This window comes from Strigops habroptila, chromosome 6 (genome assembly GCF_004027225.2).
Source record: "Strigops habroptila isolate Jane chromosome 6, bStrHab1.2.pri, whole genome shotgun sequence".
Taxonomy (NCBI): Eukaryota; Metazoa; Chordata; class Aves; order Psittaciformes; family Psittacidae; genus Strigops; species Strigops habroptila.
In genome coordinates this window covers 32,472,468-32,498,311 of record NC_044282.2, presented here as the reverse complement: position 1 = coordinate 32,498,311, position 25,844 = coordinate 32,472,468, and the positions used below count along the sequence as shown (strand labels likewise).

Sequence of the window (25,844 nt, the reverse complement as noted above, 5' to 3'; positions counted from 1 at the left end):
AAAATCTTAACTGTAGGAGGAATGGTAACCCTATGTAGGGTAACCCCATGTAGCCTTGCCTACTCCAGGTAGGCAAACTACAGTGCTCTCGTAGTTTGCCTAAGGTTAGGAGATGTAGCTTGGGAATTTATCAAAGTGATCATGCTATGCCTGTTCCTTCTTATCGCAGATGTACTTTAACGTGTACTTGAGGTGAAACAAAGAGCAGGAGCTCCAATTCAGAATAAGCTGGGAGAGAAGCCTGGGAAAAAATATCAGCAGGAATGATGTAGTCATTATTTTTTACTAACACTGATAATGCAGTTAAAATCAGTCTGGTATTTTAAGAAATATGGATGTTGATGAATTTTATGTGTGCCTTTTTAAGATACTTTTTTAGATCTTACTTGGAACAGAAATCTTTTTCTAATCATTAGAAGATTTTTTTTTTAACAGTTACACGTTTGCTGCTTCCGTAATGTTGCAAGACAAGAAGGAAAAGGTTTAGAAAAATGTCTAATAATGCATTTGTAGAAATACTTTATTTCCATCGTAATGGAATATTGCCATCTAATTTTTTTTCCCACTTAGCTGCTGTTAAAGTAGCAGTTTTATTCTCAGCAATGTAAAGAAGAGAATTTTGAATAAATTAGCCTATACAGGGAGGCAAACTGATGTTTTTGTACCCCATGAAAGTATCTTCAGACACATCAGCTCTTTGAAAAACTCTTACACTTGAAATTATCTGTAAATGCTTAGATACAGTTGTAGGTTTGTGATATTATGACTAAAACCATGAAGGCAACTGTATGAGATTTCTGATATTTACATCAAAGTGTATTCAATTTAAGCAGTGTAGCCCATGACAGAAGTAGCATCTCTCAAGCCCCACTGCCTATCATAATTCTCTCCCAACATTAATAAGAGTCACACTGGTATAAAAGATCAACGCTTTCTTTCTCAGAAAGTAGTTCATAGTCCTACTGTGGTGAGGCCTCAATTCATAGAAATTTCTGAAGACAGACAGCTTAAGGAACCCATGTCTCTTGATCTGTCCAGCTGCTTTCCTGTTTGCTCTGGTATGATGTAATTTTGAAACATGCAGGACTTCATGGTTTGTTTACGCTATTTATGTATGCTTTAATTTAAAAAGAGTAATACAAGTAAAAGTACTTGAAGATGACAGGATGTTACTTGGGAATTTATATATATATTTGTTCTACAAATAACACTTATGATTTTGTATTGTTAATCGGTTTTTTGCTCTTTGAATAAAGAATTTAAGAGCAGCAGTAGGTGTCAGCAAGTCAGCTTATTGTAAATATCCTCAGCATTATACTGTTGGCCTAGACTTAATTTTCTGCTAAACCTCCTTCTCAATTTTTAGGCACACATAAGGTGAGAATGATGCGAAGTATAGTACAGAATTCAATAAAACAAACTTCACATCGTAGTGTAATGATTAGGCTATCTTTATAAATGGCACATCTCTGATACGGTAACATGAGCAATTTACTGTGCAATATGCTATGCTGTTTGACTTGATTTATCCCTGGAAGTTTGTACAACATAACTGAGACCTTGCATCACTTCTGTAGTTAACTACAGTTACCATAGGTCAAGCGGTGTGAGATAATTTTGTATGTTAAAACTCCCCTTCAGGTGGGTGCTGACATGAAACTGCTGAGGATTATCATTCCACTTCAGACCTGCACCTGATTATCACTTTCAAGCATAGGCAGATCCTTTATATTCACTGTAGGGTTTTTTTGTGCACAAGAATCCTAGAACTGAAAGGTAAAGCATGCAAAGCAATTTCTTCTCTAACAGTCTTAGTTGTGAAGACTTGCTTATTAAATCTTTTGTTTGCTTTGGGCTCTCATTAAACTCTTTATTCTCCTTTAGTTCACTGTTTCCTGGAGCACTCTTAGAAGAGCACAGCTTACAATTAGACAGACACCTTTCCCCAAGAGTTTAAACTTGTATGCTTAAATAAATGACGGACTTTTTCAGAAGTGTTGCAATAAGTACAAGTGGAGCAAATATGAGGCTTTTTGGAGAGACACTTTGGGATGTTTGTTTTTATGAAAATAATGTCTGAACAGACTATTCATTTTGACAGATGATCTCTTTATTGAGTCTCAAATGCTTGTAATCAAAGCTATGCAACTGGTAAGATGGAGGCATGATTGTTAATGAGGCTCGTGATCTTAGATGCAGTGGCAAGAGAAATAGCAGATGTTGCCTGTTTTAGGTTTTGGGGGGTTAGTAAGAATCTCCCAAAACTACTGGTTAGAGGAAGTAAGCTTTGAAGTAGATGATCACAGAGTTTTCCAATTAGCCAAGAGGAAATGTGTGTTTTTGTAGAACCTGTCTAAAATATGCTATTGAGTAACAGCTGCTGGGGTGATTCTTTGAGGCACAGGACTGTACTAATGAAAGGGTTTGTGGTACCCAGTCCAAATTGTTTGACTGTATCTACATGCTGATAAGTTAAGTGTCCTAAAGTTGTGCAGAGGTTCAGGAAGTCAACTTTGAAGCAATCATGTTTTCCAAATTTTTAAAGAAGTTGGTTCCTCCTCTTTGACTTAAAATAAAAATTGTAAAAAGACAGTCTTTATTAAAAACTAGTGTTTATTTTTATATCTAATATGGTGTCCCTTTCACCATACAACTGTTGGGTGTGGCTAAAGATTAGCTATGTACGTATTATCACAATCTCTGCAGCTTTTAACAAAAATAAGTATAGAGGAGAAGAAAGAGCACTACTTCTCAGAATGCATATGAAAATTACTTTATTCAGAGTGAATCAACTTAAGCAGATTCCAGAAACTTTCAGTTTCCAAAATTACAAACTGGCACAATCTATTCCACTGCATGAAGTAGGAATATATTATCACATCTTGATAATGTTTAGAGAATAGTAAACAAAGTTTCTATATTTAAGAAATGGTGTGAATTATGTATGGAGCAGAAGTTTCATATAACTTGTTAAGTTAACTGAAGGAAAAGAATGATGGGTCTACATTTGTCATGCTTTCTTAAGACATTGTTTATAATTTAAATATGAATTTAGGATAAAATGTGATGTAAATTTAGAGATTGTGATGGTACATTTTCCAGAAAATTATCTTAAAGGACATTAAATCCATGATACATTTGCCACACTTGGGCAGCTTAAGGTGGATAAATTGTGGGGTATGATAGGGTACGTGAGCAGTAAGTTTATAGTAGTTAGCATTCAGAAGCATTCAGTCATTGGCTTGGAGAGAGGTTACCAGTTATCCCTCCCAATACTTCAAGAACTATAGTGGGTTTTTTAGTCATCTATGAAGCATTTGTGAATCAAATTCTATGAAGTATTTTTGAAATATGCTAACCAAGTGTTGTGATAAGTATCAATAGGAAGCACTGAAATACAATAAAAGAATTATGACTTGAGGGCAGGAATAGTGAAAGTAGGATAAATTATTTTTCAAGATCATGCTGTTAGAATGAGTTGAATTACAGAATAACTCAGGCTGGAGGGAACCCTTGGAGATCATCCAATTCTCCCAGCTCAAAGAGGGGTCAACTAGAGGTTGCTTAGAGCTGTGTCCAGTTGGGTTTTGAATACCTCCAGGGATGGAGACTCCACAGCTTCCCTGGGTAACCTGTTCCAGTCTTCAGTGACTCCCACGATTACCAAAAAAAAAAAAAAAAAAAAAAAATATTTTATGCTTCAGTGGAATTTCCTGTATTTCAATTTGTGTTCAGTGCTGCTTGGTCCCGTTTCTGGATACCACAGGCAGCAGTCTGCCTCAGTCTTTGCTCCCTGCCACCGGGTATTTATACGCATCGATAAGATTTCTTCCCTGCCCCCCCACCCCCCATCCTTAGCTTTCTCTCCTGCACGCTAAACAATCTCAATTCACTAAGTCTCTCCTTGTCTGAAAGGTGCTCCAGTCCTTTAATCATCTTAGTGTCCCTTTGCTGGAGTTGCTCCAGTCTGCCCATATCTCTCTTGTGAGCCCAGAGCTAGCCACATTTCTAGCTCATATTCAGCTCCACCAGGACATCCAGGTCCTCTTCTGGACATCTGCTTTCCAGCCAGTTGTCCTCAGCCTTTACTGCTGCATGCGGTTATTCCTCCCCAGGTGCAGGACTTGGCACTTCCTTTTGAACTTCATGTGGCCCCTGTTGGCCCACCCTGTCAGCAGGGCTCTGAATGGCAGCACACTGATCAACGAGGAGAGGTATTGACCACTCTTCATTTTGTGTCATCTGCAGGCTTGCTGATGATACTCTATGTCCCAGTGCATGGGTCATTAATGAAGTTCAGTAGTGTTTGCTCCAGTATCAATGCCTGAGTGTACCACTAGTGACTGCACTTGAGCTGGACCTTGCTCAGCAGTAATTAAATGAATGAGTTAGAGAAGCCTGGGTGTGGATTTTCAGTATGCTGGCTGCATTCCCATGTGCAGGGTCTTGCTTTCCTCACTTCCGTAAGTTCTTTCATTTGAGGAGTAGTTCACACTGCCTAGCTACAAGTTACTATGTCTAAGTAAACAGAACTTCTGCCAAAGCTGAAATCTGTAGTGACTGCATTGCCAGTTTAGCATGGATCACAAAAATGTAAATGATCTGCGTGCAGCAAGGCAAACCACTTAGGACAAAAAAAAATGTGTTGTTCTGAAGTGTTGGGAAGCTCTCACTAAAGACAGTTTTCCCTAGAACAAATACAGAAAACATTGGTTAGGTTGGATGGGGGAATGGAGGGCACTCCAGTAAGAGATTAAAAGCATCCTTTTTGTTTATCCTGTGTCAGCCTTTAATAAAGCCATGGTGACTCTCCATAATGTTTCCAAGAGGCAGTTATCTAAAGGGGAACCTAAATCATCTAAATAATAAATCTGATGTGGGCAAGGACAGGTATGGTTGCTTTTGGTTAGAATTGGAAAAATGTTGCACTCAAGTCTAATACTGTTAAATATATCCATGTTTCCTGGAGCATCAAGCAATTTCATCTCTGCTTGATGCAAATTTTGTGAACGTCTGTAGTTCTGCACACATTCACAGCTACAGCTAGCTTGTGCACAAGCTTCACTGTACTCCTGTAACGAGATACGGGCATTCCGAAGGGATGGAGGAGTGGTGAGCATTTGCAGAATACTGACAGAAGAGCAGTACTGGCTTCTTTGAAAAGCCAGCTACTGCTGTGTTTTGTGAAACGTGGGACACTCACTGTTTTTTTTGTGGTGCCCAGAGGTTAGAGCAGTGAATAGAGAGGGCGTTTTAGTAGCTTTAGAAAAAGCCTTGCTAGTTAGCCTAAAGAATTTCCACAGAAATTCATAGACAAGTGTTATTAATATTACATTAGTATTCTTATACTCCTTTCAGTATTTATTTTGAGAATAGGCCTTTTTAAAAAATGGCAAGCTATTGGTTGTGTGTTTATATTATATGTAGCTAATAGTCTGTAATTGCTGCTGCTTCAAAATATTAATTTTGGTGTTGTCAACATTCGTTGGAGATGTATGGTAATAAAGTCAAAAGTCTGCTGAAATAAGAAAAGCATATGTAGTAGCTGAACTTAAAACATGTCAAATCACTGCAGAGTACTCCTCTTCATTTAGGTTATTTCCCTGTACATTGTGTGCACATAAAATGGCCACTCGAGGGCACCTTTGTATTTGGTTCAGCTGCTAATTTCCTGAATATATTGAGATGGTTTGATAACTCATCTTATAATCTCTTGAATCTTCTGAGTGATAGCACCCTAAATTTTGTATTTAAATGGAAGCTTAATACAGGTTTCTAAAGCTTTAACTTGAATCCTTTTTAATGAAAGGCTAAATTACAGTATGCAGTACATCAAGAACAGGAGTTTTTTTAAAACTACTGTTGTGGTTTGAGCCCAGCTGCTAACTCGGAACCACGCAGCCGCTCGCTCACCCCCCCTTTCTCCCTCCCCCCGCTCCCGGAGGGATGGGGAGGAGAATCGAAAGAATGTAACTCCCATGGGTTGAGGTAAGAGCAGTCCCGTAACTAAGGTATAATACAAAACCACTACTGCTACCACCAGTGATAATAACGATAAGGGAAGTAACAAGGGGAGAGGATACAATTGCTCACCACCCGCCGACCAATACCCAGCCCGACCCAAGCAGTGATCTGGGCCTTCCGGGTAACTCCCCCCAGTTTATATACTGGGCATGACGTGCTGTGGTATGGAATACCCCTTTGGCCAGTTTGGGTCAGGTGTCCTGTCTCTGCTTCCTCCCGGCTTCCCCTGCTCCCTGGCAGAGCATGAGACTGAGAAGGTCCTTGGTTGGAGTAAACATTACTTAGCAACAACTAAAAACATCGGTGTTATCAGCGTTGTTCCCAGGCTGAAAGTTAAAACCACAGCACTGCACCAGCTACTAAGAAGGAGAAAAATGACTGCTATAGCTGAACCCAGGACAAGTACAAATCAAAGCTGGTGGAAACTTATTTAGTACATTGACCTTAATGACCAACAGTGTTTGTGTGACTGTTATCTGCAAACTGAAGTAAAATCATTCTGAGATTTTGTATGTTATATTCTCTGATAGCTTCATTTAATGCTTCTTTTAAGCTTATGTTTTTCACTTGAAAGAGTAGTCTAGCCTGGTGCACAGACTACATCAAAGTCATTGGGCCAAATACTGGTTGTATTGATGCTTGTATGTGAACTATTAACATAGCACATGTTTGGATACTGCCACTACTGAGTAATAACTTAAATACTATAGAAGTATTTAATGGAGGAAATGGGGACAGGTGACACATCGCCATGCAAGAGGGACGGGGAACTGTAATACTGTGAATCTGCAGATTCTTTCTTTACCAGTCTCCCATTTTCTGTAAACCAGACAGTCTCTCACAGAGGTGAAAATGAAATCACAGTACTAGTGTGTTTGTATATATTTTCTTGCTCAGCATGGAATGTACATGGTGCTTTAAAGACAGTATTGATTTTCATTATGCAAAATGTTTGGGGTTTTTTTACTTTATTTGCTTTCTAAAAAGAAGTCCCAAAGCACAAACAATGGGAAAAGATTGCTAAAATTTAAATGACTACAAGTCTTTTGTTCTGAAATGCAGTTGAAATATTGTGGACATATGAATATACACAATATATGTATAAATGTAGAAACTTAAGAAATAGCTCCTTGCCTTCATTCCCTCCTTTAGGCAATTCTGAATTTGCTTAATCGAAAAGCCCAACTACTTACTTTTAAGTTGAAAACTAAAATGAAATACTCAGATGCTAGTTGTCAGTTTGCAGTATGTTCTTAATGCACACAAGCATGTCAACTTTATTCTTTTTCTAGCAGCATGTATTGCTGGTTGCAGGGGTTGCCATCGGTTTTGTCTGGTACTTTAAAGTGCCAATAATCAAGGACATCTTACTTGACAGCTTTCCAGAGCGTAGTGTTAACATACAGTATTAGAGTAGTGTGTGCTGCTTTACTTGAATTATGGAAGATGGCTGGTAATTGCTTTTCAGATTTTGTTGTAGAAATTTAGATGAATTTATTGTGTAACACATGTAGCCAAAAGTATAGAGGTTTTGGTCACTTGTCTTTAGTGGCTTTGATGGCAAATCTTACTTTTAGTACCTTCTTGCTGAAATGTCTTTTGCCATTGGATCTAAATTAAACAAAGATATTTTCTACCTTTCCTGCTGTCTGCAATTCAGACTTCATAATTGGTGTCCGTATTGGCCATATTTTCTAGAAACTGATTCTTTAGCTTTTTTTCCTCTTTGTTTCCACTGGAATATAGCAGTTGGATTAAAATGGACAAATTAGAAAAGTGATAACAGCAACTATTGCTGTGGAATAGTGTATTTTTGCAAACCGGATTCACACACACACACACACATTAAAGAAGGGATGTCTGCTTCTAAACGACAGTATTTTCAGATACTTGGACTTGGAGCCAACTATGGAGTAATATTCCTTTACTGATGCTTCTGATCTAGTTTATAGAAACAAATCACTCTTAATAAAGGCTGATAAATACTAAATAGAAACCTGTATGTTACTTTGATGTGGGATTACATAGTGCTGCTTTTCAGTGATCTCAGTCTCCTTAAAAACAGTTTTAAAGTCATTATTAAAACCTTGCTTGGCAACCCTGAGTGATGATAAGGGTTCTGCTATAAATATTTAAAGTGCATTTGTGGCTTTCAACTAATTAAAGGCAGTTCCACCAGGGCCGAGTGCAGCACTTACTCTTGGACAGTTGGATGCGTATACCTGTCATGGGTGAGTGGTTTGGTACTTGGGTTACCTCAGCACTCCCACTGCTGGCCACAAATGTAGAAATAGGTCAGTGAGCAGATGCTTTCTCATTTGCCATTTGTTGGCAAGCTAATGAATCTTTTGACTACAGACAGGAACAGCTCTATGAGCCACTTTATCATTGCAGTAGTTTTAACAACAAAGATTTACTGGAAATACAAGCCAGCAGCACACAAGTTCTTGTCAACCACTGTTCCTTATTGGTGTTTCATCTATTCAATGACTAACAACCCCCATAGCTAATGGTATGTCTGCACTGCAGACAGGACGTAGAAAGCATTAATGCGAACTTTGAATGGTCTAATCTGGGTTTTGGCAATGAAGTCAACAGAATAGCCTAGAGGTTGTTTAGGGTTGACTTATGCCAATGAGGGTTTTGCTATACAGTACATCTGTAAAGTGCGCTGTAGCTTGGAAATATGAACATACCACAACCTTTCAAAGTAAGAATTGGGGGACAGTACAAGGGCAAACAAAACCTCTGAAGTTCTGTTGACATCTCAGAGTATCAAGCAGGTTTGCTAAAATATGGGGTTAAGGTTTATAAATTAATGTTTTGTAATCTCCTGAAAATCAAGCATTTGATGGGTAAGGTATTTGGTTTCTCTTTGTGGTTGAAGAAGGTATTAGCACCCATAATAATGACTTGCATAGTACTGAAAATTCATTCTAACTGAAAAAGAATACCCTTACATTGCAGTGTCATTGGTGCTAGTTCTGGTGTATGGACATGACACAATATGACACCTGAGCACAGATGAGGAGGAGAATAGCTGGCACTGAAGGGACGCTGTTGTAGCTGGAGAGCACTGCCTCTCACTAAGGTTCCTGCACTCAGCATGGGCCATGCTGTGTTGCTCTGAGGTCGGGACGCAGCTGGTTCAGTGCCAGCTGGGAACCTGAACAGGGTTAACAGGTCAGTTGTCTCTTAAGCATCAGTTTGTCCTAATGGCAAGTATTTTTCTAGGCTTCCCTGGTACCCTGACCAGCTCTTGATACTGTTGGCTGCTTAACCACTCACCACGATGCATTGCACCAGCCTCTGTTTTAATCCTGTTTTATAGAATCATCTAGGTTGGAAAAGACCTTTAAGATAATCAAGTCCAACTGTTAACCTAACACTGCCAAATCCACCATTAAATCATCTACCTAAGAGCCACATCTGCATGTATTTTGAATACCTCCAGGGATGGTGACTCCACCACTTCCCTGGGCAGCCTGTTCCAAAGATTGACAACTCTCAGTGAAGAAATTTTTACTACTATCCAATCTAAACCTCTCCTGGTGCAACTTGAGGCCATTTCCTTTTGTCCTATCGCTTGTTACTTGGGAGAAGAGACCAAGACCCACCTCACTACAACGTCCTTTCAGGTAGTTGTAGAGAGTGAGAAGGTCTCTCTTCCTTGACTTCCTTTTCTCCAGGCTGAACAACCCCAGTTTCTTGAGCTGCTTCTCATAAGATGTGCTCTAGATCCTTCACCAGCTTCATTGCCCTTTTCTGGACTTGCTCCAGCACCTCAATGTCCCTCTTGTAGTGAGGGGCCTAAAACTGAACACGGGATTCAAGGTGCGGCCTCACCAGTGCCAAGTACAGGGGGGGATGATCGCTGCCCTGGCCCTGCTGGCCTCACTATTGCTGATACAGGCCACGATGCTGTTGGCCTTCTTGGCCGCCTGGGCACAAGCTGCTCATGTTTAGTGGCCATCAACCAACACTCCCAGGTCCTTTTCCACTGAGCAGCTTTCCAGCCGCTCTTCCCAAGCCTGTAGCGTTGCATGGGGTTGTTGTGGCCCAAATGCAGGACCTGGCACTGAGCTTTGTTGAACCTCATACCATTGGCCACAGCCCTTCGATCCAGCCTGTCCAGATCCCTCGGCAGAGCCTTCCTATCCTTCAGCAGATCAACACTTCCACCCCACTTGGTGTCTCCTGCAGACTCACTGAGAGTGCACTTGAGCCCCTCATCCAGATCACTGATAAAGATATTGAACAAGACTGGCCACAGTACTGAGCCCTGGGGAGCACCACTTGTTACTGGCTGCTGGCAGGATTTAACTCCATTCACAGCTCTTCGGGTCCGTCCATCCAGCTAGTTTTTTACCTAATGAACAGCACACCCATCCAAGCCACAAGCAGCCAGTTTCTCCGGGACAATGCTGTGGGAAATGGTGTCAAGGGCTTTATCAAAGTCCAGGCAGGCAACAACATCCGCATGTTTAGTTTTATCCAGCTGCACCTTTTGATTTGATTGGATTTTTTCATTCATGTTTCCTTATCTGGTGCAGCATGGTAGATAACAAATTTAACATGATGCAGTAGCGATAAAGCTGTTCAGCAGCCCAAACTCATGCTGTTGCTTTCCTATATAAACTTAATCAGTTCTTTATACATTGTAATGTGCCTTCTCTTAAATATTATCTTCAGTAATGTGCCTTTGTACTCTTACTTAGTTGAATATTTGCATATGTGAAGCATGCTTTCAAGTGCTGCTTTTAGCCTGAAGTGAATGTAGTGCTGCTGTTTGTCTTTAAACATTACACTTGGGCATTTCTCGACTTGTACATCCTGTTCCCTATCCCAGGCTAGACGGCAACTGCTTTTTACTCTGTCTCCTGCTTGAAGCCTGCATGACGCTTCTCCATAGATTCCATGGTTCTATGATTCCATTACTTGATTGGCAAAACTATAATAATTATTTTCAGGCCTTTATAGGATTACCTTATCCTAGGTTAGCTAATCCCTTAATTAATGAAGCTGATAGGCAGATTGAGAAGAACTATTGTGTGAGCATGAAACTGTGCTACAGACATCTATAGTGCCGATTTCTCCCCAATGCCCAAATGAAATTCCACTTACCTGGTACTGTGTGGTGAGTAGCTGTTACTTGCTGTTCACCTGTAAGAGCTATCAAGCTTGAATTTTCTTAAAATCTGAAGCATACAAAAGAACATAAACCCCAAACAAAAATTCCACTTTATCTTTAGAAGCTTGAAAGTAAACCTAAGATGTTCCATTATGACAATTTCACACATTTGCAGTTAATTGAAATCTTAGTAAGGAACATGCTGGTAGAGCTCATAGTTTAATATATGTAGTTACCTAATAATTTTTCTGACATCTTTATTTGGTTACAATGTTGTGTAATTGGAATAAACAGGATCCCTGTGTTCCTATAGCAACAGGATGCTACAGTTCAAGAAACTGCTTCATTGCAGCAGATGTATCCGTAACTCTTCTAATAACCTGAGGATTTTGAAACAGTAAATTTAAAAATGAGGATTCGGTTTCATATTTCTGCAGGTAAAATTTAGTTTAAAAATTAAACCTTATAAATATTTTTCCTAAAGCCCTCCACCACCTTCCAGTATAGGTATAGTTTCTGAGTTTGTAAAAATACTGAATATATATATTATATGAATATTCTACTTATATAAGCTATGGCACTAGTAGGATTTTCTGTAAGAAATACGGGGTATTTAGACATAGGTAAAGGGCTTTTTTCAGCTTTCAGTTTTTCCTTTCAGCACAAGCTGGTATTTTTTAACGAAGTAAAAGCATGTCATGTAAATTGGTTATTTTGATCCACCATAATGACCTGCTCTGTAATAGCTTCATTTATTTTTAAATTTTCCTTGTAGATAGTAGAGGTGATACAAGACAGTGTAGAAGTGTCAGCTTTATAGCTCTGAAGATCTTCTACATGTTTGGTAAATGTGATTCAGTTGCTTTTTTGTAATAAGGGGACTAGAAATACAATGTTTCCATTAAAGTAATCAACTATGCATAAAGTAACAGGATATGAAGATGTATAAAAATGCATTTGGAGAAATCCGATTGTCTTGAGCAGACCGCGTCTGTTGCATATGTAAGATACCTTTTAGATAATTGTAGAAGTCTAATACCAGTTTTACATACTGATTTCCAGAACAGAAGTATCACCTATCCGGAAGGTCTGGCATCCTCTTGCTAGGATGCAGCTTTATATTAACCCTAAGCTCTTTACTCATTTCGAATGCTCTTACAGAAGAGTTAATTAGAACTTTAATTAACGTATAACTCTCAGAGTTATTTTGTATTCCTCTTAATAAAAATACTCTTACAGTGAACAAGAACAAAGACACTCTCTTCTCTCCCCCTCCTCTGGGACAGTGTGCCTTCATGCTTCAGGACATTAATATTTCAATAGTCACACTGGATAAAACTGAACAATGGATGAAACCTAATTATTTTTCTTAGGCCTGTGATATGATCTTATCCAGGCTCATTTTCTTACATTCTATTCTAGTGAATTTCATTATAAGTCAGTCATTCCTACCTGACAGATTTGCTTTAAAAATCGTACTGATAAAAAAAAGGGGGGGGGAGGGGATGACAAAAAAAGGAAATATTTTGTCTCCTCTTTGTTTCTTCTGTGTTGTATTCCCCCTCACCCCAAAATTAGTGGGGAAAAAAAAAAGAAAATCCTGTCTCAGCTGATGCTGCTCCCTCCCTTCCTAGCTGTTCTTGCTTATTTTCTTTCTCATTTCTTTCCTCTGTTTTATACAGATATCCTCTTCTGATGCTGCTCAGCCTTTGGCATCCTCTCCTTCTCTGCAAGCTGCTGCTGAGAAGAGCAAAGCAGAGGTATATTGTTTTCAGGTGTAACTCTTGTCAGGTTGCTGCTTTGCATAAATGTTTTCTGTAGAGTAATTTCACTGAGCTAACTAGAGAACTGCTGGTAAAACTTCAGGCACATGAAAACTTCTCTCCTTGCTTCCTGCACTAGATAAATGAAAATGGCCAATACAGTGGAACAAAGCACATGCATGGTTGTTACCTCTTGGTTTCTATATGTCAAAGTTCAGGTTCTGCTCTCGTTTAGTGTCACAAAACTGTGAAAACACCGTTTCATTCCCAGCTAATGGGCATGAGTGACGTTGTGTTTCCTCAGGAATAATTTTCGGTAGCTTTTTTTTGGTTAGTTGCTTGTTTCAGAATCTAAATTATCAGTACTCTTCCAGCCATTTAGTTCAATCTCCTTGGAGATAAATATACAATTAATTTGGCGACACTCCCATTAACTCATCCTAGCTGGGATATGTGTGTATGTGCTGATGTTACCTTTACTGTTTAGAAGGGTCTTTGAAAAACTTAAGTAATAGATGAGGCATCATTTGTATGAACTTTCAGTAAATGTCACAATTTACAACAATAACAAAATACATGTTTTAGAATGCAAATACTCAATGCTAGGCTCTTTTGGATATTTCAGTCTAAATTGGGACCGCATACAGTATATGAAATAACTTATGATCTAAACATAAATCATGTTTTTTCTTCTAAATACATAAAATGTGGACAGATGTTATAAATTATTTTAGTTCAACTATATTTAAACATTAATTAAAATTTAAATGACAGCGTTATGGACAAGTCCACGTGCCTTGGTGAATTTGATGTGTTTTTCAAGTTGTACCAGGAATAGCAGCAACCATTTAGAATGAAACTTGCCTTTTCTTTCTTACGTGCCTCTCTTGATGAATTCAAATTTGAAAGTTCCTCTGTGTAACCAGTATGCCATGTTGTTAGAAATGAATCTTGGGGGGAGGAGGGGAAAAAACCAACAAAAAGTTTTTGCTTAGAATTTTAGACCAGTATAAAGCAAATTTCATTTCATTGTCTTCTTAGTGCTTTTTCACTGCTTTTGCAAGTAATGAAACACTTGAGTTGAAGATCTGGCATGAATACAGCATCTGAGAAATGTTTTTATTTAGTTTGAATTCATTTTTATCTAATGGAGCTGAAGCAGAAAGCTTGCATATTGAAATTGTGAAGTGTGAAGATGAAGGACTTAAGGGTTTTCAAGTCCACAATGAAATTGAAGTGAATGAAAATAAAGTCGCTGGGAATCAAGAGAGTTCCTGTAGGCTTTGTGAGGTGTGGAGGCAGAAACACTGGTGAACAGTTTAAGTCTTTATGTATTCACTATGAATGGGGAACTGAAGATCTCTTTGTATTGTATATGACTGTAGACATTCAATATTTGCAAATGCATTGTTATTGAGTACTAGCAAAATCTGGTTTTTTTTTTTCAGAAGGAAAAAGAAAAAAAGAAAGAAGAGAAAAAGAGAGAGAGAGAATCTGAAAAAACATCAAAACAATTAGCAGTTGAAAAGGTAAGAATAGTTCATTTTGTCCAGTTACTTAAAAAATAAACACAGTATTAGACATGTAAAAAGCTTTGTAAAACGTGCATTTGTGTATATGTGTGTGTATATATATGAGTGTATATGAATAGTAATCAGAATAATCCATGTGAATGGTTTACTTGTGCTGTTGCTTGTGTCCAGAGGTAGGTTGGCCATACAATGAGGAATATGTTTTGGGAAAGAGGGATCTGAGTTAAGCTTTGTTAAGATTTAAGCTCAGATTAAAAACCTAATTAAGGTTTTTAAGATGTACAATTGCAATTATTGCACAGAAAATTTTCAATTTTAGTCAGTGCCGTATGATCACCTAATTCTGTCTTTCATAAATGAATCCATTTTAAACATGAGTGCATAATTTACAGAATTTCATTAATAACTCTTTGAAAATATTCTACTAGTTCATGTCACAAAACATAACAGGCAAACCAGTTAAGGTGCTTCTGTATGCAGCTGTAATAAAGCATAATGAGTAGCCTCAGCAATATAAGTACAATTAAAATTTCATGTACAGCTCTGTATAAAGCTAAACAAAAATGGAATGGGTAATTTAAGTATTAAGTACAATAATTTCTTCTAAAACAGATGTCCTCTCTCAGATGATGTGAATCCATTAGTATGTTCTGATCTGCAGTACAGCCTGCAGAATGCATTGGAGTCTCCATCTGTCAGTTTATTCCCCAATAAACTGTGTTACAATTATGAAAAATGTTATGTATTCATACATAATGATTGCAGACTTATTTCTAGTTCAGCTTGCAAATAGAAGTTTTTTATTTTGCATAAATAACAAGATACAAAAATACGTGCACACCTGGAGGGGAAAAAAGCCCCTACCCAATACCAGTATATTTTTTTCTGAAATTAGAAAATTAGATTAGCACTTTCGAATTAAGTTAGCACAGAAGCAAACTTTGTTGTGACAAGTAGCTTCACTGAGCTTGTGGAAAAGGATATCCTCATTCATATTGTAGGAGGTTAAAGCGTATTTATGGATGACAAAAATATTAAAATTGTTGATTATTGAAGTTTTACAAGGGCATCCAGCCGAATTAAATGCTTTATTCTAGTCCTTAGAAAAATATACTTTAGTTATAAAGTCTAAAAACATTGCTGTGGTTTGGAAATCTTAACTTTCTAAAGCCAAAAGGTCTAGTTTTGATCTGGAGGAGAGAGGGTTTCCCTTTGTGAGGATGCCTGAACCGCGTCACGTGGCTCTGAATACTTGGCTAGGTGAGGAGAAAATATGACAGTGCATAGTTACAGCTGAGGGACTACCCTAACACTTGAAATAAAAACCGATTCAAATGCCACTGATTAGATTTACATTCATTTATCATTAGATTACCAGTTAATGATTAAGCAGGTAAAAAGAAGTATTTTGATTTGAAGTGCTTGTACTACAAAACGTGGAATTTGGTAAACGTATCTGCATTAGATAATAGTGCTGTTGTAACATATGCAAAATGTTTGAAGTACTTCAGCATATTTTATTTCATTATTAATGTGTCAGCACTGATTGCTCAGATGGAACTCATCTGTGGGTCATCTTTTTAATTTAAGAGATTCTTTAAGCTTGAGCTTTTCAAGGCATTTAAAGATGGTTCAAAATTAACTATTTTTAGATGCAGCCTGTAAACTTGACATATTTTAAAATCACAGTCACTTTCTAAAATCCAAAGGAAAGAGACCTGTATGAGATGCTTGTGCTTCCATTGGAAAGTACTGGTGAGATATAAGAGAACCAAGAAGTTTTATTTTTATATATGGAATTGCTGCTTTTGTGGTGTGATTCTGCTTCAGGGAGCTGATAAACATTAATATTCTTAGCTTGACTGATAATGATACACTTCCCATCCGGTTAGAGACTGTCTGTGGGATACTTTAAATACTTCATGTTGATGTATTCAAGGCCAGGTTGGATGGAGCTTTGAGCAATCTGGTCTAGTGGAAGGTGTCCCTGCCCATGGCAGGGGGCTGGAAGTAGATAACCTTTAAGGTCCCTTCCAACCCAAACCATTCTATGATTATAGTCCGTAATCTATGAATCAGTAGGGGAATGCTGGCATCTTGACCATAGTATCATGTTTTCAGCAACCACATCGTGCACTCCATCCATCTTGTACCTGTTTGCACTGAAAGGAAGCATAGAAGGGAAGGAGGTGGGATGCAGTCTGGTCATTTAGGCTGAGGGATCATGACTAGTGTGTGAACTGGGGAGATTGTGTGCCCCAAGGGTAAAGAAGAGGTGCAAAGAATGAGCTAAGAAGTGTTTGCAAACAATCAGTCTAAGGAATAATAACACTTCATTTCGTAAAGGCCCTTTACTAAACTGCACTTGATTGCACTTTTTAGAACAGAGAACTTGGACTGAGCTGTATGAATGACTCCTTGAATTTCAGAGCAACTAGGGCAATTCCGGTCTTTTTCAAGACATGCTTTTTTATGTCCATGTGCAGTACAAAGTCAGAAAAAAAAGGCATAACTAGTTATGACGTCCCGGGGCTTTGGAGTGTTCCCATAGTAAAGGGGGAGAAAATTCATATGCCTAAACTTTCAGATTTTTGTTGGGTTCAACCTTTTATATAGTCTAATTTTTAAATGAAGAAAACAAGGTGCATCAATGCTAGCAATCCAGAATTAAGCCAGAAGTGATTTGGAAAACTGTCTGTGGAAAACTTGGCAAGTGTTTCTGACTCTAAATTAGAAAGTTCAGCTGAGTCCATGGCACTGAACGGTTTGGAAGTGTTTGGTTTCAGCACTTAGTAGCTTTCTGTGGTGTTTATATTTTAGAGGTTCCACATCAGTTGAAAGCTTTCATGAAAATATTGTGATGGCTTCACTGTAAAATATTGCATATTGAGGGTCGTAGTTACCATGAAACCGTATCTAATTTATTGAAAGTAAGCCCTTTTAAGAGAAGATTGTGTTGTATTGGGATAGTAAAGTTAAATGGCTACGATGTAAAGAACAAACTATTTTTTTTTTCCAAAACCACTTGTGCTTTTGCAAACTAATATCGGCATTCAAAGTTAAGACTTTTTTAATTCTGCTGAATGTATTGGGATGATGAATATTTCTGAAGGATTGCAGCAGTTAAACTTGATTAACAGAAGTACTATTTGACACTGTGAATTTTGTTTTATTATATTGCATTTTGAGTTTAAAATTGGCTCTTGTTTGTGTATAGAGTTGATTTAAGTGACAGTTAGAGGTTATTTTTCAATGGTAGTATTCAAATGCTGTTTTTCTTCACCAAACTGGAGACTAAATTGCCAGCTTAAACTCAGCAATAACAGTGAGCTGCTACCTCTCAGCTGGTACCAACCAGCACCAGATGGCCCACATTATGGAGGCACTGACATAAGTTTATTAGCACTTAAAAAGTGCTAGAGAACCCCTCAAATAAAAGTGAGGAAAAATCATATAAGCAGCTTTTTCCCTTAATGTAGAAAGAACAATGTGTCAAATATTCATTTAAGCAAATAGGAAGAACTTAATGTAGCTTATTAGGGCGGTGTTTTCGTTCATTTGTTTTCCGCCAAAGACAGCTAAAACTTCCACAAACATCAACCTGTCAAGTTGCAAGTGAGACAAGAGGAACTATTCGTCCCCAGTTACTTCTTTGGGATGTTTTTTATTTCACCAAAGTATTCCAAATCATCATCCTAATAATTTTGTACAGGGAGAAATGAGTTGGAGCAAATAGTGCTCTAGTGTTCTTCACTTCTTTAAAACTGGGTAGCATTTATAAGAAGGCATGGAAGAATGAAAGCCTGCAACGTTTTTAGTGTCCACATAAACACCAGTTAGGTGATTACTTTTAAGTTGTAGGAATAAGTTGACTCACAAATATTGACCTGAATAATAATTTAAATACAGAATTACACTATAAATATTCTAAATGCTTTCTTTATTTTGACACCATATTGATGATATATTTGCTAAATCACTTGACTAAAAATGTTAATAGTGTTTCCCTAGACTTCTAAACATTATTTGCTTTTCTGAGTGATTTTATTTTTAAATGGTTTTTCTTTGTATTTTTATATAAAATGTAATATAAATTTAAATTGTAATACATAAGCAATCAAGTGTTTATCACAGGGACAGAAAAACAGAAACGTGTTTTGCCTTCTGTTTGAATACATAGTTATACTCTTAGTGTTTGCTTTCACAAATTCAGACTAAGTAGATAAAAGTTAATCAGGAGTATGTGATAAGACATAGGACAACCTGTTTCCCTGCCTCCTACCCCTCCAGAGGATGAAGGGTTTTAAGGCTTCTTATTCTCTCAGTCTGCATTTTCTGGACCTGTCCCAGCCTGGTTTTACATTTCTAATCAGACCTTTTCAGTTTTACGGAAGAGATCAGATTAATTTGGGTTCTTTGGTTGCTTCTAATGCTAATCTGCAGAAAGGCAAATAAAATTGGAATCTTCCCGAAACTGTGCAATTCATTCCTTTTGCAGGTAACAAAGGACTCTTTATGTTTGAGGATTGCCTTGAAAAATAGTCTTAGTTAATGAAATTAATCTGTCATGGCTCTTATTACATATTGGGAGTTGTAGACAAAGAAATTAAGAAATCGATATTGCAGGTAGAAGCAATTGAAAGAAAACCCTTTCTTTGTCAGATGGGAAGAAGGGTATTTGTCTTTTTAGTATTGGAAAAGGAGTCAGCCCACAGGAAAAGTATTACGGGTTTTTTTTTTTCCTCAGCCCAGTGTGTGTTCTCTGTATCAACTTGATAGTCTCGACTCTGGTCTACAGCAGAACAGTATTTTAATGTTTGTTATTTATTTATTTATTGATTAGTTCTATAGAAATGGAATCTTAAAACTCTGAGAACAAGCTTGGGTTTTGGCTGCTTTGGTTAAAGTGGCCTTTCTTTTACTTGCCAAACTATTTTTAACAAAAAGGTTTTGTTAACTGGGCTTACTTTTAATTGATCTTCAGTTATATTTTGCTCCATGCAGGGTCAAAACCTAGAATTGCCCTGGGTTTTCAGTTGGTAATACTTATTAACAAATGGCATTTTCAGGTTTTTCCTGCTTCCTTGTGATAAGCTTCACAGTTTTTTCTGGTGACTTTGAGACAATTACAAAGGCAGCATCTACATATACTTATGTGTATATTGAACAACAAAAAGAAAATGGGTGCATTTAAATAAGCATGAACTAAATCAGCCTTACTCATGGATGGATGCCAAGTTTAGATTAAAATACCTATATGACCAAGACTTACTTATTCTGAGACATTTGAAACCACAGGAGCATATATGATTCAAAATGCAAATATACAATCTCATCTAAAATTTAAAAAAAATTATAGTACTAGTTAGGAGATTGTGTACCATCCACCAAATGTGCAAGAACAAAAAGCAGGACATTTTTACAGAAGTGGTACTGATACACAGAACTGAATGTAAAGACGGGTAAGGATTGGATGAGATGAAGTTGATAACAGGAAAAAGACATTTGATTTAAATAATGTCACTCAAAATAATGACCTTGTTTCGAATAATAGGCTGTCTTTGTTTTCCTAAAATAATGCAAGAATTGGAGCATGAGCAAGGCAATCAAGTGTCTTTGTGTGTTCTGTTTCATTTTAATGTGCTTAAGCTAGAATGTGCTTAAACTCCTCAGGGGAGAGATCTTGCTGCAGTGTGTGACCATGACGATAGGGCAGTGGGGTAGTGGGAGGCACTGTCAGATGTGCAAATCTTAATAAAGGTAGTAACTCTGTTTTCCATAAAAAAATATTTTTAGATGCCACTGGAAATGCTAAAAGCCCCAACACTAGCTTAAGCTTTAAATTATTTAAAAAAGAAAATAGTAAAATGCTGTAAGAGGTTTCACCAAAGGTTCCAAACACTGTTCTGCAACTTTCAGTGTCTTCCAGTTTAAATTCAGACCTGACGTAGGTATTGATTGTGTGGCTTTTTACTAAAAGGAATAAGAGTATTTACTCAGACTGTTGAATTTATTATGTTTTGATAGTTGCTCAGGGCACTAGAACAGTTGCACTGAAAACTTTATGGCTCTTGCTTTCATCCTGTTACATAATTAATGTCTGCACAGAATTAACTCAGAGGTATTTGGAAGGTAGCACTGTAGCTGGGGAAGAAATAAAAGCAAGATAAGGTGTAACAAGAATCTTTTAACATGATTTGAAGGAAATGGACAAGTTTCTCACTGCAGGTAATTTTGTGAGATGAGAAGTATGGTACAAAATGAAGTCACCAGTTACCTAGCTGTTCAAATAACTAGCATTGCTAAAATGCTAAATTTCTTATATATTAATCAGCACTGCTAACCCACCTGCGAGCAGTTGCGTCCCGTCTTTGTTGAAAAAAGGGTTGCAGCTGGATGAGCTTGTCTTCCAGCTTTATTTGAAATTTTTGCTTTATAAAATTGGAGCCTGCAGTTCCGAGGTTGGTCCTCATGCATGTCAATGTGCTGTTGAAAAGTAAATCTGTCCACCTCTCTGCTCAGCAAGTTTGGGCTCTCTCAACTTGAGGATATTGTACTTAATGTCAGAGTAAGGTACTGCAGGTTTGTTTGCTAGGCAGATAGTGTATTTTACACTGCGTAGCAACATGGGTAATTTCTGCTCAAGATAACCTACAGGTATTTTTGTCTTTTATACTTCATCCTCAGTTTACACCGTGAGTAGATATCAATATATATTTTTCCTTTGTTTAAAGACAGACTATTTTAGTCGTGTAAAAGAAATTGGTTTGGTTGAATCTCAGCATAAATGTTGAAATGGGTGCCTGAACAAGCAGGTCAGAGCCTTTGTAATATCACTTTGAAACGCAGTTGTAAAACTTCAGAATCTTTGAAGCTGTGAATCTAAAAAGCTCTAGCAATCCTTACATTTTATAAGGATGATTTAAATATTCATTTTCAGAATAGCCAGAAATTTCATGTAGATTCATATTATTTAAACTGGAGAATAAAAGCAGAAAGATGTAGACTGCTAGATTGGACTGTGGCTAGAATGCTTCTTGATAGTTGGTGTTAAAGATTATGATGATACGGAGGGTGAAGACACAGAAAATGGAGTTTACTCAAGTGAAGGGAAATCCACTTTGATATCGCATGTGATGGGTTGAAATTAATTAGCTTCTAAAGTAATCATTTCAAAGTGATAGCTTTGAAATGAGAAGAAAACTGAGGAGAAAAAAACATGACTAGCAGAAGAAAATAATACAGCTAATGGTCATACACATGAACTAATGATGCGTGTTTATTAAACACTCTCCCTGTAAGTTCTGCATTTGTGAAACAGAATTGTGTACTTGTGTATGATAAAATTCTCATATGCAATTCCTAACCTATAGCAGCAAAAGAAAAGCAACAAGCTGATATAGAAGTATGAAAAATTAACATCTGGAGTTAATTCTGGTTATTTCAGTCTGATTATCTGCATTGACAGGATTGAGTTTCCATGGAGGTAATTGAGAGGCTTTTTTTAAATGCATCTCTTTAGACGTAGTATGCCTAGACTTCATAAAGTGTTTGTATTGTACTGCTTGCCAAAATAATAGAACAGATTGCCAGTACGGAGTATCGGTCCAACACTCTAAGAAGCAGAACTCTATTAGAAAAAGTCCTAATTTAGAGGTGATTTGCGTGAAACAATGTTCAGTGTGATGCTGTAAGGACTATGTGACTAAAACACAAAGACTGCAAGTATCAGAGGGACAGTGATAGGGAGGAGAACTGGAACAATCTAATGAGTGAAAACATAGCACAGAGATCTGCTTCTCCTAGGTCCATCAAAGAAGAGCAGTGAGGTGGGTCAGGGAGAGAGATTCTCTCCCAAGAACCCCCGGCAAGTAAGGGTTGATTGCATACTAGGCTATAGCACTTGTTATGGGATTCAGAGAGAAAAGAATTTGGGGATGGGGCAGAGAATATTAGATGAAACTTATTATGGGATGTGTAGGTGACAGACCAAAAGAAGGGAAATGGAGGAATCAAGGTGGATTGGGGCATAACAAGCATGAGGAAGCAGAGGGAAGGGGATAAAAAGGGGCAGTCACATACATGCAGGTTACTGTGCAGTATGCTTGTCTGAGCCCTGAACTTGATCACTGTGGGCAATTCTATATTCTTACCAAATTCTGTTTGCAACCATGTTGTGTGTGAGTGTGTTGGACTATCAGACAAGTACGACTTGAAAGATTGTTGTTGGCCACTGGAAAGAGACTGTAGGTTTGGGGAACTTGAAGGTCAGTAATTGCAAAGACCAGCATCTAGAAGCCAACTGTGGGAAAGGCAGTGTTTCTAAAAACAGCTACTGGAGATAGCCATATTGTGCTCACACACGTGTGTCTAACAGCTAGCAAATCTGACTCTGGACTAGCCAGTGAGTAGGATGTCAGCATTTGGAAAGATCCCTGGTCTGAGCTGGTGACTGGCTAAGGGTGTAGGGTCTTGATCCTGGGTGAACTTAAGTTTCATGCAAAAAGCATGTTTCCAGCAAAAAAAGCATTTTTGTTATACTTAAGGAAAAGATGGCAAAGTATACCTTCATGACTAGAGGTGGAAAGCAATGCTTGGTTTGGATTGTTTTTTCACTATGAGCTCAATCGGTTGCTGTGTCTGAAACAGCTCATTCTCGTCTGGAGATGTATGAAGAAGGAATTAGAAACACACACCCCTTAGTTCTGATGTATACAATGATATTGTATTATGTATGACTTGGAAGGGTTTTAGAAGGAAAGTTATAAAAGAAAACCGTTTGAATGAGGAACTGGAACTAATATAGCTCCATTATTGTAATCTTGCCCAGACTAATGAGCTCAATAGAAATGGAGGAAAAATATGTAAGCTGAGTTCATATAACCATAATATATGGTGCTAAAACTGAAGATGTATTTAAAACAGCTTATGAAAGTACAAACCATGTGTATTGCATTTCACAGCTTGCAAACTGAGACACATTAAAACACTTTGACCTTAATCTGATGTGTAGATGTTGTAATGGGACGCTGGATCAGCTACAGCTTTAAGATGGATCTGTCTAGATTTTCTACTTCATAATGATTTCTTTTAAAAGATTTAAACCCCAGGTTTTATTGGATTAAAAGTAGCATGCTTGAGTTTTATCTAAATCAAATTCCATGACAACACAAAATAGGAGAAGGGTTGATAAACAGTTTTTCCCTCTGCTTTTGTGTCCTTGTAAACAGGTCCTTGCTTCTGGGGTGATCATTTCAAAGATTTAGAGCTGCAGCAAACTCTGCTCAAATTCTTGCCCCCCAGAATCCCTAGAAAAATTTGATAACTCTGCACTCAGACTATGTGCCTGTCCTTCTCTGCAATTTTGCCATCTCTAACTCGGCTTCAGGTTCCTACTTCTTCTTGTGACTGTTACCTAGCAATCATCTCACAATCATCTGATGCTTTTCTTCAAGTACCAAACTTAGGAGAAGGAGCTTGCCTTCTTTTTTCAGACCCTACTCTGAACTTGTCAGCTTTAAGAACATAACGTATTTGAAAATGAATTCATACAACTAGTATTTCAAATATGGTTGTTATTATATAAATTTAATACATGAATATAAGGCTTTAAAGAGAAAGATTTAATCTTTGATATTTTGTCATAGTCTCAGCAGTAAGTATAAAGACAACTTTTTTAAGAAATTGGACTTCTACAGTTGCATACCTTATTTTGAGCAAAGTAAAAGGGCCTTTGAGATTGATGCATTAGAAAGAAGCCCTAAACTGCTTCAGCTATGTACGAGACACGAAAGGTTTTAAGCCTTCTTGGAATACATTGGCTAAAGTAAATGAGATCTGAGCTAATGTTTTAAATTTGGTTAAAGTAAAATGGTAGTACAGGGTGGTCAATAACTAGTAACAAAGGAATAGTCCTAATCCATTTTCCACAGAAATTATTAGCAAGTTATAGCCTAGACCCAGATAAAACCATATTAATGGAATAAGATTATGGTGCAGCTGTCTGTTAGTTCTACTATGAAGTTTTTAATTCACATGACTAGAGATACAACACATTTTACATAATCTTATACAAGTATCCTGTCCTAACTGCAAAAATACAATGAAATCCATATACCCAGGGTTTTAAAGTGGAAATATAGATCAGGAACACTTAAAAATGTTTTCTTTCGGATGTGTGTTTCATCTAAATTACCTTCATGTGTACAGAATCCTTTTTAACAACAACAAAAAAATAAATAAAAAATAAGGCAGTTCAGGTTTGTTGGTTTGCTTGGTATAAATGCTTTAAATTAGCTTGCCTACATCAGCATGAGCAGTTCAGTTTCTGAGAGCGATTCATTGGAATAATTGCCATAGACTTTAATAATAAACTTTTCCCCTTGGGTTAGCTGTTTGTTTGAGGTAATTCTAGTCTTATAAATAAGTGGTAATTCTATATTATAACTATTTCATAACTAAGTGGCAGTTTTGGGGGTTTTTTATTTGGCTGACATGCATTTTTTCCTGGATTAGGGATGCATCAGAATTTGTTTGCAGAGTTGCTGTAGTCTGTACAACTTCATGATACCACTGTAGTATATCTTCTAATTCAATGTAGTATACTTGTTGTCTGGCTTTTTTGCTAGTTAGGCAAAATAAAAGTTCATTGCTCGGTAAAAGTATCCTAAGTTTTGAAGAGTTAGTTTGATTCCAGAGTTTCTTCAAAAAAATGCTGGTATCTTATAGGAGGGTAAACAGAATATCACGTTTCATCTTTACTGTGTTTTAAATTCAATATTATGAAAAGATTAGTTTTTATTAATTTTTTTACTTATTTACATGTCAGATACAAAAGCTGTAAAAACATTTGTTTAAAACTTTAGGATACCCACGTGGACAATGCTTTAAATAGATACAGATTAAACTAACTTGTGTAGTAGAAGTATATGAGCTGTCAGGAAAAATCATATCTACAAACCTATTGTAATCTTATTGTAAATTACTAACATTATTTTCTCATATGGGAATTCTCAAATGTTTATGCTGTCTTGCAAGTTTTATTGCAAGCAGGTAATGAAGAGGGAAGGAATCCAATTACTTTATGCACAAGCCATACAATTCCTACCTAATAAGAGCAAAGGAAGACTTTTGTTCAGTAACCATAGAAGCATCTATAAGCTTTAGTGAGTAAACTGGAAATTGCTTTAAGTTGGAAGTGCTTTTTACTAAATTATTTGGCAGATCTTCAGCTTTCATATAGCTTCTTGTAGTTAAGATTGGGTACAGAAATAAGGAATGCATGGGTAGTCAGCTGTGTCTGAAACAGACTGAATTCTAGATTCATATGAATTTTTCACTGAAGTGGAAGAAAATGGAGGAAAATGTGCAGAAAAGTATTTTTTTTTTGTGTAA

At 37.2% G+C, this 25,844-nt stretch overlaps 1 protein-coding gene across 1 annotated transcript in view; it reads left to right on the top strand.

Moving 5' to 3' along the window:
* SMAP1 (small ArfGAP 1) overlaps window positions 1–25,844 on the top strand; it is an 85,435-nt gene that overhangs the window by 33,766 nt on the left and 25,825 nt on the right. The window contains exons 5-6 of the mRNA XM_030490442.1: window positions 12,838–12,915; window positions 14,367–14,447. Coding sequence (XP_030346302.1) covers window positions 12,838–12,915; window positions 14,367–14,447 — 159 coding nt within the window. The remainder of the gene's footprint in view (window positions 1–12,837; window positions 12,916–14,366; window positions 14,448–25,844) is intronic.